Source organism: Schistocerca americana, chromosome 1 (genome assembly GCF_021461395.2).
Source record: "Schistocerca americana isolate TAMUIC-IGC-003095 chromosome 1, iqSchAmer2.1, whole genome shotgun sequence".
Classification (NCBI taxonomy): domain Eukaryota; kingdom Metazoa; phylum Arthropoda; class Insecta; order Orthoptera; family Acrididae; genus Schistocerca; species Schistocerca americana.
The window spans coordinates 206,842,406-206,857,180 of NC_060119.1; the positions used below are offsets into that span (position 1 = coordinate 206,842,406).

Consider the following 14,775-nt stretch of genomic DNA (forward strand, 5'->3'; position numbering starts at 1 on the left):
GTAGGAAAAATACACACTGTTGGGATGTTGATTCTGCATGACACATCATTTATTGGCTGTTGGTGTATGGCAGTACCATAGTGTATTTTTGACCTAAAGTTTTTTTTTCTTTTAAAATCTGAGACATTTTGTTCAATCTTACAAACCCTAGTCTGATCTGACCTTATCATCAGCTTGTTTCTCTCCATCCTGTATCATCACTGTGTTCTGTTGAATAGAATTAAGAAAATTGGTTTGGGCCATATTAGGTCAACTGATTTGATGACTCAGAAAACATTTGATTTATGAACAATTTCATATGAAGATAATGAAAAAAAGTGGCAAAATGCATGAAAAAGAGGACATGTTTAATGGAAAGGGGAATACGGATGTCCACAAATCATGCCATCTATGAAATAAAAAACTTCAACATAAAAACCAAGAGAAATTAAATTTTTGCCAGTAAGTTATATTTTACAAATTCTGCCCTGTATTTTCATAATAATCTGGTGGAAACAATTAAATATTTCGAAGGAAGAAGCAGTCATAAACAATAATAACAATATTCTATTGTAGCATAATTTATTCATTTTGTCAGATATGGTAAAACAGTAAAAGAGTCACACAAGTACTGCATGTCTTACAAAGAGGAACTCCATGCTGCATACATACACAATAGAAATCCATTCATGCCTTACTTTAAAAAAGGAAAAACAAACAGATAATATACCTGTCTTATAATTTGTTAAAAAAGAATTTAATTTACAGATACACATTTATCTTATAAACAAATTCATACATCCAATTTGGAGCTCATATAATATAACAGTTTTAAAAGTTTGATGATTATGTAAATGTTATAACTCTAAAATGTGTAATATTTAATTTGCTGCATTGTACACTTGTCCATTAATATTATTAGAAGAATGCTGTGTGTGTGTGTGTGTGTGTGTGTGTGTGTGTGTGTGTGTGTGTGTCTACACGCACACGCACGCACGCACGCACACACACACACACACACACACACACACACACACACACACACACACACACACACGTGGAATCATTTCATCATTTCATAGATGATGAACAAAAGCTACTGTCTACTCTAATGTTATGACTTCAACATTAGATCCTTCTTTCTCTTTCTCTTTCTCTTTTGCAGATGAAGATGCTGAAGGGGACCAGCTTTTTGGTATCACATTCGGCCCAGAACTTTTACTTCTTTGTGCTGCATTTCCTATCTCTACAATTGAAACAGTGTCTTTCATCTTCTTCGGACTTTTGCTTTCTGAACTGCTAGGCTGACTACATTTCTTTGGTGTAATGGTAATGGAAGATGGTATAGATACAGAGGAAGGGAGATCAAGAGCAGAATTCTTTGGTTTGTGAATGACCTCCAACTGGCTACTGTGTTGTTGTAATCTGTTCAACATGGAAATACCAGCTGAATGGGAGGCTGATATGTCATTTAGTACATTTCTTGAGCTACCTGATACAAGGGGAGTTCTGGTGGATGCTCTCATTACAGTGCTCCTTGATGATTCACTGTTCTGATTCCTTGGAAAATATGTAGAGTCCTTACTATCTGCTGACTGCACCTTGTATGTACTCTTTCCAGCAGCATTTGGTGAACCAGACTTAGTTGCTTTATTGCTGTTTAAAGGAACTTTATCAGGGGGGTTTATTGTACCACTCTTACTTGCAACATTTACATCATGTTTGTATGTAATCATAGATGTCACAGGTTTATTTAATTGCTTCCTTCCTGGGCCGCTGATATGGGGTTGAGATAAACTTTGAAGTGATGTTTCTGGCAGTTTTCTTGGAGGAGCTGCATCAAGAGAACTCTGTCCTGTATATTTAGTATCTCTAACTGTCGGATACGATATCAAATTTGTAGTAGGTGTTTTGGACACCTGTGAAATATTCGAATAAGGTGCTGCTGGCATTCCCCGAGGAGCATTCTTTCCATAACTAGAGCCAGTAGTAGATGTTTTAGGCTGTACTGAAGAAGATTTTGCATTCAATTTTGACTGTGCCGATGCTGATGAGGAGACTGGTAAAATAGATACACTGGGTCTCTCCCTGGTAGCTGCAGATGTGCTAGAGCCAGCAGTGCCACTCAGTCCAGTGAGAGGATTTAAGACAGGTGCAACAGAATTCGCTGCCAGATGTCGTAAGAGTTCTGCTTGGAAACCAGTCATTTGAGCTTGCATCACTGCATTTAAAGGGTCAAGCATCGATGAAATATTAAGAAATGCTTGAGGATCATTTAGCATAGAATGCAACGATGAGTATGTCGCAGTAACTGGGGGAGCAGCAGCGGCGGCAGCAGCAGCTGCTGCGGCAGCTTGTGCAGCTGCACGAGTACTCCCTGGTGGTCGCCCACGAGGTCTCGGAGCTGTAGGAGCACCAGAAGCTGCTTTGGGCGTTGTGGAGTGGACAGGGGTTGCAGGTGGAAGAGGCTTCTTCACAGCTGCCACTGACACTGGCACTACTGCTGCTGTTGCTGCTGGCACTGCAGCTGCTGGGTTTGGTTTTGTAGATGCCTGTGGATACTGTCCCTGAAACATATTTAATAGAAAGCTTAAGTTTGCTATCTCCAAGTTACAGGTGTTCTAATTATGAAAAAGAGGTGAGTATCTGCTTTTGTCAATCTGCATAGCAACACCAACAAAAGGATTTGGAATCTGTGTCATAAATTTTGAAAAAGAATTCAATTCAATTTCAACAAGTCTGTAGCCCTTGGGAAACATGGCACTGATTCAACTTTCGTTAGCTTGGAGAAGATTGTATAGATGAATGTGAACAACTTTAATTAGGTTTCATCAGGACAAAGGTACACTCAGAATTGAAAGAGGAGTCAGGCAAAGAGATTCCATATCATAGAAACAATTCTCAGTCATTCTAAAAGAAGCTTTCAGATTCCTAAACAGGGAAAAAAGATATGAGAATATGGGTTTACGGAACATAGTTGAACAAGCTGTTTTGTTGATGATACTGTATAACTTAATACACCAGATGTGAAAGTATGTCCAAAAATTAATAATGGAATGCAGCTGAGTAAGGTGTGTATTGTTGATGATACTGTACAACTTACTAAACCATATGTGAAAGTATACCCAAAACTTAATAACAAAATTAAAATAATGTATGGAAACTCCAGGTTGTAATATCAACAATATTAGGAAATGGATAGATTGCTACTCACTGTAAAGATGACCTCTTGAGTTGCGGATGGACAGTTACACATTATAGTGTTCACCCAAAGCCACTTTCAGCAAAGACAAGTACACATTCACACAAGCAAGCACATCTCTTGCACATGAGTGCTACCACCGGCAGCTCCAACCAGAGCTTATTTGTGTAAATGTGTGTGTTTTCCTTGCTGAAGAAGGCTTTCGCTGAAACTTATAATGTGTAACAGTATTTTCATTCTGCCTGTCTGCAACTCAACAGGTCATCTTTAAGGTGGGTCGCAATCTATCCTTTTTCTAATATTGTTAAAATGATGTATGCTGAACAAAGTGAAAACAAAAACAGTATAAATTAACTATGAAGTAACAGAACTAGTTACAGAATTACTGTATTCAGGAAGCACAGGAAGAGAAATAAACCAGAAGCAAAAATGGCCTAAAGGTCCTTTACTAAAATGAACAGAGTTTTATGAAAGTATGCTTCTAATATTTCTGAAATGGAAAGTTTACAATCAATGCGTATTATCTGCTTTGGCTTACAACAATGAGAAAGAAGTTTTAAACAATTTAAAAACTGGGAGCTGTTCAGCAAGCTTTGGAAGTAGGCTTAATAGAAGTTAATTAATGGGGGGATGGTTGTGGGGATGGGAAAACAACTCTCTCTCTCTCTCTCTCTCTCTCTCTCTCTCTCTCTCTCTCTCTCTCTCTCTCTCACACACACACACACACACACACACACACACACAAAAAGCTCAGGGAACTCACTGGAGTGGAAGTTGTAATAATGATTTTAATGAAAAGAAATGAGGTAAGCAGTGCAGGTAAATAGATGGAAAACAGATCTAGGAAATCCATTGCTGGATTTCAAGAGATAGGACGAAATCTAACAAATACTTAATGGAAGGTGACTGGATAACATTAAAAAACATGCACGAGCAGAATGGGTGCTTATAGCTGCATCACCTTCCCCCCCTCCCTATCCCACCTCCACCACCTTCCCCACAGGAATTACGATTGACAACGTAACAGTGTACAGCCACATTCTCTTCCAAACTTATATTTTGCTATGCCACTGTTGTGTAAGGTTCAAAATTAACCACAAAAAATGACATTCTGTTATGACTATTAAGCTCAACAAAGTCCAGCTGAAGAGCGATTTGGATGGTGATAAAAAGTCAACAAGAGAATTGAAATGAAGTATAAACTGATGATTTCCTGTTGCTTCATTGAATAACAAGAAAGGCAGGACCTGGTCTGGAATATTTGAGATGAAAAATAGACAATATCTGTTTTGTTGGATGATTGAAAAGAAAATACGATCACTGATGTGCTTTTAACTGTACAGCCGAATTACTGATTCCATTTTTTGTACAGTATTTCAACAACTGGCAGAGTCATCATTTTCAGGGCCTGCAAGCTGTGCTGTTATGCGTACTCACTGCCCCAACTCCAAGCAGACTGTAGATTGTCTGATTTGAGCCCAGGCAGCATCTGCATAACAGCACGGCTGGCTGCCCTAGGAAAAGAAGACACAAAATGGAATCAAAACTCAGCAGCACACTCAGAAGTACATTACTAATCAATGAAACTGTGAAAACCTGAGAAACTGCAAATACAATTTTATACAGCTGACTAATATATGACATTGTTATCATCAACAACTGAATCAGTAGAAGACCAAGCAAGTTAGCACAATGGTAGATGCACTCATCTAACAACTGGATCATGCAGGATTAAAATCCCTATCCAGGGTTCTGTAGTTTCCTAACAACACAAAAGGAAAATGCCAGGATGTTTCTTCTTGAGAGTTTAAATTCAATTTTCTGCTCTAGCCCGGTCCAATCTGGGTTCCTGTTTAATCTCTTATCGCAAATAGATATTAAACCCTTATCTACCTTTGACTCAAAAGAGGCCTTTTACATGACTGCAAATAATGAAATTACACCACAGAAAACATGTGACTGGATACTGCCAGCAGAACATCGTGAACTGCAGACAAAAAGAGAATATAATCTACGTTTGTATTTGTGTAGCAGCTTAATGCACACTGCAGTAATTATCAATGTTTGGCTTTTAATTTGTTCTTGTATCTCCACCTCATTCATTCTTAGAAACAACCCTCAGTGGTGCAACTGAGGGAAATTAATCTTGTCACTGAGTTTCAAAGACACACTAATTTATACATCCATTTAAGAGTATCTTTGTAGAATACACAAGTTCTTCCTCTTCACTTTGTTCCTAGATGCAAATAGCAAAGAAAATGAAACTTCCTACAGTAGAGCAAAGGAGAAATAATTAAGTGAAGAAATAGTATATGACAGTTACATGATTATACTTCACAGGTTTAGAAATGTATAGCACCAAGGAGAAAAATACAACTACATAACAACATGGGAGTAAAAGGCATACGAAACTACTGGTTTGAACAAAGGTGGGTAAGTGGATAACTAGAACTACCCAACTGGCAGCCCCCCCTCCCCCCCCCCCTCCCCATAAATAGGCTGTAGACACAACATGAGTCTCCAAAAATGGAATATGTTACATCTGTTTTTATATTATGATGCTCTTAGTTAAAGATTACAAATTCTGAAAGTTATTGAGATTCACTTTGTTCATTTTAAATGTCTGTGTATTGTTTCTTTAAACAGTTTTTGGTGTTGCTGAGCAATTTGTAAATGAACACACACTGCCATTTGACTGTATTATTGTTTAATTAATTTTTACCCAGGTTTTGGCCTTTCATGAAATTTTCAGGTGATTGAGTGTATGTCATTAACACATATTACAGGACATCAAGCAAAAATTCTTCTCAAAATTTTGATTGTGATGTCCTGCAATATATGTTACTGACATAAACACAATCACTTGAAAACAGCATAAAAGGCCAAAACCTGGGTCATAATTAAACAAATAACAATAAAGTCAAATGGTGGTGTGTTCATTTAAAAATTATTATTTATAAATAACTCATCTGCTACCGGTCACAATTTTCTTTATTTTATTTTTTGCACAATGCATTTCAGGGAATGATTCCCGTGACTGGTAGCAGATGAGTTATTTATAAACAAACCTATTGTTTTCACAGTCGCAGGCTTTCAGAACCATTTATAATGGATCAAACCAGATTTATTTGTTTGTTGGGTTATTAACAGTCTCTCTCACAGACTGCAGTCAGTAAAAACAGTGATCAAGAGATTGGAATAATAAGCAACAAAATGAACAATAAAGAATGATGTTCATCATAATACAGAGCACTAAACACATGAAGCTACAAGAGCCTCTCACCCAGTCAGTATATACCTGAGTCGCTTGTGCCGGACCACCTCCAGGACTGGGGGGTACACGTACAATCTCTTGTTGACAGATGCGCACTGCCTGCTCCAGTGTACAGCTCTCAGCCTAAAACACATACATGCAAACTGACTATAAAATTCAATGTTCTGCCTGCAATAAAGTTTAAAATGTGAAGCAGACACACTAATATAGTTGACTTATCAAAAAGCTTAAATAAAATCAAAACATGGTGTATTTTCTCTTAAACAGAAACATTAGGTATTAACTTGTTTACACTTTTAATACAGAACAGATCTTCAATGTACCAGAACACAAAAAATCATTTGTCCTCAAATTTTATTCCATATTCACTTTACTATTTTTATGGTAATGTATATAGCTTATGTATATACTGTGACTATTCGATTTTATTTTCTGTTCTCTTGTCCTTGAAATTCTGAATTTTCTGGAGTGCCAAGAGTATTTATTTCATTTTAATGCCATCAGATACAACATGTACAAACAAATAGTGCCATAGTTACTCAGAACTACTTGAAGCCATGTCATGAAGGATATGTATAACAGTGTGTTATTTTGGATGATATATGTTCACTTAACTACTATTAGGTTTTTTTTGAAATTTGCAATACATTTTCTTCCTCATACTTGCAATATCTTCTACTGTGTTCCTAAATATCTTTATTAAATGGTTGACCCTTTCATTTACATCTGCATAATCTGCACCTTCTAAGCTAACTATACCTTCCTATTTCCAAACAAATTTTCTTACTCTACATCTTTGATTTCCTGCCTGCCGAGTATCCATATTTGAAACCACTGATAAGACACAGCCTACAACGGATAACATTATTTATTACATGAGATTATCAATGTTGAAAAAAGTGAACGATTTTTATTTTACATTTCTACTTACAGAAGTGGAAAATAAAAATCATTCACTGACAGAGAATCTGTGATTATTGTGTATCATCCTACACTATTTCCCATTAACAAGGGACTAAGATTGCTTCACTTTTATCATATTAATGGAAAATACTGTTTTTAGGACCATAATGAGCTTATTTTAATGAGATAAAAAGATACATCACTTGCTATTAATCTGATGGGGCACAGAAACACCTCAGGTGTCACTTGTTTCATCCATTCTCTCTCCTCCTGAGGCACCTCCTAGTGTACCCAACATGGTGGATTTGTCTTCACAGGAGGATGAGTGAAGGGTGGAAATGTGTCTGCATTGCTCAAGGCGGAGGGCCAATGCGCAGGCTGGTCCTCTAGCTTGGCCCATTCACCCTGTGAGTGGACAAGTGCCCACTCCTTCAGCAGGATCTGTGCAGACACACAGGGGGAGGAGTTTTCTAGTTATCAGGAGGTGCACCATTAGGCACATTATGGAGCCCCTTAGGCAGAAAGCCAATGAGCAGTCAGTATGTGTGCAGGGGGACCTCATCAGAGATGTGGAAGAAGCCCTCCCAGGGGCCATTGAGTGTGCAGAATGCAGTCATCTGCAAGTTGATTCTGTGAAAGTCTTGGCTGCAGATTTCTGGACCTGCGGTGTCAGTCGGGGAATTGGACTCCCCTCAATAGGTCAGGGGTGCACTACACAAAGGAAGCAGCTAATAGGGTAGCACAATTCTTATGGAGGGCACAGGGGGTTTTTTAGGCTAGGCAACAGACTGAGATTCTCTGATGAGTATTTGCCAGATGATACGCTGATAGTGAAATCACTCTGTGCTCAGATAAAGACACTTCAATGCTCAAAATTTTATCAGTAAATTGTCAAAGCATTTGTAACAAAGTTCCTGAATTTAATGCCCACCAGAAACATCTCATGTTCGAATTATTCTCGGGACTGAGAGCTGATTAAAACCCAAAGTAGGAAGCTCTGAGATATTAAGTGATTCATAGAACATAATGAAAAGATATATTATAGCAGTTCTAGGTGAAATCATGTTAATTGTTGAATGCTTTTACTGGACACTCTGTTCAGCTGTGAGTGGTTTTAGAGTCATTGACAGTAATATGGATACACCCAGATCATGCAATATTATTTGGAGGGAAATTTAAACTACTGAGTATAGATGGGGACATCTATGGATTCATTGTGGGGGTACAGACAGACAGTCTTCCAAATTTCTTTTGAACATGTTTTCCAAAAACTGTCTTCAGCAGCTAGTTCAACAGCCCACACACAACGGAAATATTTTAGTCCTCACAGGTGGAAACAGGCCTGACCTGATCGACAGCGCCAGTGTAACGAATGGGGTTAGCCTGACCATCATGTCTTCGGAGTGACTTTGGTTACCAAAGTTAACAAGTCAATCAAGAAGACTAGGGAAGTATTTCTGCTAGAAAGAGCAAACAGACAGTTGTTAGCATGCCACTTAGACAATGAACTGACAGCATTTAGTTCCAGTATGACGGACATAGAGGAATTACGGGCAAAGTTTAAATGGATTGTAAATCAAACTCTGGAGTGGTATGTGCCAAATAAGTCGATTACAGATGGAAAAAAACCACCATGGTTTAACAACAAAAGCCAAAAATGCTCTTGGTTCAAAAGAAAATGCACAAATGATGACAGGTAAAAGTTAATACAAATCTGTTAAGTTAATACAAATCTGTAAATAGATCAACGGGCGAAGCTTATGACAACTACCATCATATACCTTAGCCAAAGATCTTGTAGAGTACTCATGAAAATTATGGTCCCAGATCAATTCACTAACTGGGTCTCAGGCTTCTATCCAGTCGCTCATTGACCAGTCTGGTGTTGTGGTAGAAGACAGCAAAAGTAAAGCCGAAGTTTTAAACTTTGCATTTAAGAAGTTGTTCTTGCACGACAATTGTACAAACACATACGGTCATTTGACCATCACACAGATTCCCATATGCAAGACATAGTAATAAGCAACACTGGTGTACAGAAGCAACTAAAAGAGCTGGTACTCTACTTCATTGGAGACTTATTTAAGTTGCATTTATTGTGAATCTCTAGCCCAGTGCAAAGTCCCAAGCAACCGAAAAAAATGCAGGTGACTCCTGTGTATAAGAAGGACAAAAGAACGAACCCGCCAAATTACAGACCAATATCCCTAACAAGAGTTTGCTGCAGAATCCTTGAACATATTCTCAGTTCAAATGTAATAAAGTTTCCTGAGACCGAGGCAGTTATGTCCACAAATCAGAGTGGTTTTAGAAAGTCTCACTCGTGGAACTCCAGCTTGCCCTTTTCTCACATGACATCCTGCGAACAATACATAAAGGGCACCAGGCACACTCCATATTCCTAGATTTCTGTAAGCATTTGACACTGTGCCACACTGCTGACAGTTGACAAGGGTACAAGCACACAGAATAGGTTCCCAAGTATGCGAGTGGCTCGACGATTCTTAAGTAACAGAAACCAGTAAGTTGTCCTTCACAGTGAGTGTACACCAGAGACACAGGTATCATCAGGAGTGCCCCAAGGAGGTGAGATAAGATGGCTGTTATCTTCTATAAACATAAATGATCCGGCAATCACGGTAAGCAGCAATCGGCGGCTGTTTGCTGATGGAGCTGGTATATAGAAAAGTATCATCATTGAGTGACTGTAGCAGGATACAAAATGACTTAGACAAAATTTCTAGTTGGTGTGATGAATGGTAGCTAGATCTAAATGTAGAAAAATGTAAGTTAATGCAGGTGAGTAGGAAAAACAAACCCATTATATTCAAATATAGTATAAGTAGTGTGCTTTTTGACATAGTCATGTCTATCAAATGCCTAGGCACAACATTGCAAAGCAATGTGAAATGGAATGAGAATGTTGGGGCTGTAGTAGGAATGTGAATGGTTGACTTCGGTTATTAGGAGAATTTTAGGAAGGCATGGTTCATCCATAAAGTAGACTGCATATATATGGCACTAGTGCGACCCGCCCTTGAATACTGTCCTGAGTGTTTGAGATCCGCATCAGGTTGGATTAAAGAAAGATATTGAAACAATTCAGAGGCAGGCTGCTAGATATGTTACCAGTAGATTCAAACAGCATGCCAGTATTATGAAGATGCTTCAGGAAATCAAATGGGAATTCCTGAAGTAAAGGCAATATTCTTTTTGAGGACTACTACTGAGAAACTTTAGAGAACCGGCATTTGAGGCTGACTACACAATGATTCTACTACCACCAATGTACATTTCACATACGGGATGTGAAGATGAGGTTTGAGAGATAAGGGCTTGTACAGAGGCATACAGACAGTCATTTTTCCCCTGCTCTATTTCTGAGTGGAAATGACTAGTAGCGGTACAAGGCGTGTATGTGTGCGGGGAGGAGGGTTTAAGAAGCTGCAAGCATTTCAATATTTCTGTTACATGAACTGCTCACAGTATGTTGATATGTGGTGAGAAAAAGGTTTCACTATTTTTTACTATGTAGCTGCAAATGGGGAAATTTGAAAAGAAAAACATTAATGAGGAACAAGAACAGACTGGTGCAAATAATATATAATTCAAAACTGAGCTAGTAGTTATATCAAGGAACATTCCCCAACAAACAACTACCAATTTTCTATACAGCCAAATTACCTCACTGTATATTAATCTGGTTAGTGGGACCTATTATTTTCTGTTATTCATTATTAACCAGACAATTTGCAGAGCAACCTTAGGTGGGATGTGAATCTTAAGGAAGTGTAACTCATCCACAAAGGAAGTGGCTTATAAGATGCTAGTTTGATTGATTCTTGAGAACTGTTCATCAGTCTGGAGCCCTTATCAGATAAGACTAATAGATGAGGTAGGGAAGATACAACAGAGAACAAAGAGCAGCATGTTTTCATCATGGAGTCATTTAGTTGGTGCAAGAGCGTTACAGAGATTCTCAACAAACTCCAATGGCAACTCCCACATACATCTCGGGAAATTACCATGACAAGAAAATTTGAAAAATTAGAGGTAATACAGATGCTTACGAACAATCATTCCTGCCATGCACCATTTGTGAGAGGAACAGGATAGGGTGGATCAGTTAGTAGTACCAGAAGTCCCCTCCATCACACACCAATAGGTGCCTTCTGGAGTATGTTGTAGATGTAGATGCAGATTTATCACCTGGCTACAGATCCTTCACACACTTGCTAAATCATATGACGCAAGTGTTCACACGTCAATGGTGTCTTCTTCATTTATGTTTTTACTAAAATGAAGGTAGAGGTTATAAAAACAGAATATAAATAAAAATTATTTCAGTAGTATTTTTCTGACTTGGATCACACAAATGGCATCGTGTTGTTTGTTGTAGTCTTCAGTCCAGAGACTAGTTTGATGCAGCTCTCCATGGTACTCGATCCTGTGCAAGCTTCTTCATCTCCCAGTACCTACTGCAACCACATCTTTCTGAATCTGTTTAGTGTATTCACCTCTTGGTCTCCACACTGCCCTCCAACACTAAATTGGTGATCCCCTGATGCCTCAGAATATGCTCTACCAACAGATCCCTTCTTCTAGTCAAGTTGTGCTACAAATTTATCTTCTCTCCAATTCTATTCAATACTTCCTCATTAGTTACGTGATCTACCCATATAATCGTCAGCATTCTTCTGTAGCACCACATTTCTAAAGCTTCTATTCTCTTCTTGTCTAAACTATTTATCGTCCACGTTTCACTTCCATATATGGCTACACTCCATACAAATACTTTCGGAAATGACTTCCTGACACTTAAATCTATACTCGATGTTAACAAACTTCTCTTCTTCACAAACGCTTTCCTTGCCATTGCCAGTCTACATTTTATATCCTCTCTACTTCGACCATCATCAGTTATTTTGCTCCCCAAATAGCAAAACTCATTTACTACTTTAAGCGTCTCTCTTCCTAATCTAATTCCCGCAGCATCACCCAATTTAATTCGACTACATTCCATTATCCTCATTTTGCTTTTGTTGATGTTCAGCTTATATTCTCCTTTCAAGACACTGTCCATTCTGTTCAGCTGCTCTCCCAGGTCCTTAGCTGTCTCTGACAGAATTACAATGTCATCGGCGAACCTCAAAGTTTTTATTTCTTCACCATGGATTTTAACTCCTACTCCGAATTTTTCTTTTGTTTCCTTTACGGCTTGCTCAATATACAGATTGAATAACATTGGGGATAGGCTACAACCCTGTCTCACTCCCTTCCCAACCACTGCTTCCCTTTCATGCCCCTCGACTCTTGTAACTGCCATCTGGTTTCTGTACAAATTGTAAATAGCCTTTCACACTCCCTGCATTTTACCCCTGGCACCTTCAGAATTTGAAAGAGAGTATTCCAGTCAACATTGTCAAAAGCTTTATCTAAGTCTACAAATGCTAGAAACCTAGGTTTGCCTTTCCTTAATCTATTTTCTAAGATAAGTCGTAGGATCAGTATTGCCTCATCTGTTCCAACATTCCTACGGAATCCAAACTGATCTTCCCCGAGGTCGGCTTCTACGAGTTTTTACATTCATCTGTAAAGAATTCGTGTTAGTATTTTGCAGCCATGGCTTATTAAACTGACAGTTTGGTAATTTTGACATCTGTCAACACCGGCTTTCTTTGGGATTGGAATTACTATATTCTTCTTGAAGTCTGAGGGTATTTCGCCTGTCTCATACATCTTGCTCACTAGATGGTAGAGTTTTGTTAGGCCGGGCTCTCCCAAGGCTGTCAGTAGTTCTAATGGAATGTTGTCTACTCCGGTGCCTTGTTTCGACTAAGGTCTTTCAGTGCTCTATCAAATTCTTCACGTAGTATCATATCTCCTATTTCATCTTCATCTACATCCTGTTCCATTTCTATAATAGTGTGCTCAAGAACATCACCCTTGTATAGACCCTCTATATACTCCTTCCACCTTTCAGCTTTCCCTTCCTTGCTTAGAACTGGGTTTCCGTCAGAGCTCTTGATATTCATGGAAGTGATTCTCTTTTCTCCAAAGGTCTCTTTAATTTCCCTGTAGGCAGTATCTATCTTACCCCTAGTGATATGCGTCTCTACATCCTTACATTTGTGCTCTAGCCATCCCTGCTTAGCCATTTTGCACTTCCTGTCGATCTCATTTTTGAGACATTTGTATTCCTTTTTGCCTGCTTCATTTACCTATTTTTATATTGTCTCCTTTCACCAATTAAATTCAATATCTCTTCTGTTACCCAAGGATTTCTATTAGCCCTTATCTTTTTACCTTACTCGATCCTCTGCTACTTTCACTATTTTGTCCCTCAAAGCTACCCATTCTTCTTCTACTGTTTTTCTTTCCCCCGTTCTTGTCAATCATTCCCTAATGCTCTCCCTGAAGTTCTCCACAACCTCTGGTTCTTTCAGTTTATCCAGGTCCCATCTCCTCAAATTCCCACCTTTTTGCAGTTTCTTCAGTTTTAATCTACAGTTCATAACCAATAGATTGTGGTCAGAGTCCACATCTGCCCCTGGAAATGTCTTAAAATTTAAAACCTGGTTCCTGAATCTCTGTCTTACCATTATATAATCTATCTGAGACCTTCCAGTATCTCCAGGCTTCTTCCATGTATACAACCTTCTTTTATGATTCTTGAACCAAGTGTTAGCTATGATTAAGTTATGCTCTGTGCAAAATTCTACCAGGTGGCTTCCTCTTTCACTCCTCACCCCCATTCCATATTCACCTACTATGTTTCCTTCTCTTCCTTTTCCTACTACCGAGTTCCAGTCACCCATGACTATTAAATTTTCATCTCCCTTTACTATCTGAATAATTTCTTTTATCTCATCATACATTTCATCAATCTCTTCGTCATCTGTGGAGCTAGTTGGCATATAAACTTGTACTACTGTGGTAGGCATGGACTGCGTATCTATCTTGGCTTCATAAGAAGTACCAATTTCATAGCACGTAGTTGTAAGTGAACTCTTTAAAAATAAAGAAAAAGGTGGTTAGTAAAACACCACGAAACTAAATTATAAGATCAAACTAATATACATTCACAACTAAATTCACCTGAATACATTATGCAGTACACCTCATCAAAGTACAACTGAACAGGCCAGATGTTCACAATGAAAACACACTTGTGCTCTGAATGTTGAATCTGTGTGCACATATGTTTACATTATGTGCACCTCTTCCAGCTGTTCAGTCATACTCTGACCATTTAGTACATAATGCAGTAAAATATAAGTAGTTGTGAATATACACTGCCATAAAAATGATAGTACACCTGGAAAGACTATGTAGATTTTGATCCAATGACAGCATATGCCACCTGGGTGATAGTAGGTGTACTGATAACTGTTTCAACATCATCCACCAACAGACA

At 38.4% G+C, this 14,775-nt stretch overlaps 1 protein-coding gene across 1 annotated transcript in view; it reads right to left on the reverse strand.

Annotated features, from left to right (window-relative positions):
- Window positions 1-544: 544 nt before the first annotated feature.
- LOC124594338 (calcineurin-binding protein cabin-1-like) overlaps window positions 545-14,775 on the reverse strand; it is a 244,964-nt gene continuing 230,733 nt past the window's right edge. Inside the window, exons 31-32 of the mRNA XM_047132739.1 lie at window positions 6,480-6,578; window positions 545-2,546 (exon numbers count right to left, since the gene is read on the reverse strand). Coding sequence (XP_046988695.1) covers window positions 1,083-2,546; window positions 6,480-6,578 — 1,563 coding nt within the window. The 3' untranslated portion in view covers window positions 545-1,082. The remainder of the gene's footprint in view (window positions 2,547-6,479; window positions 6,579-14,775) is intronic.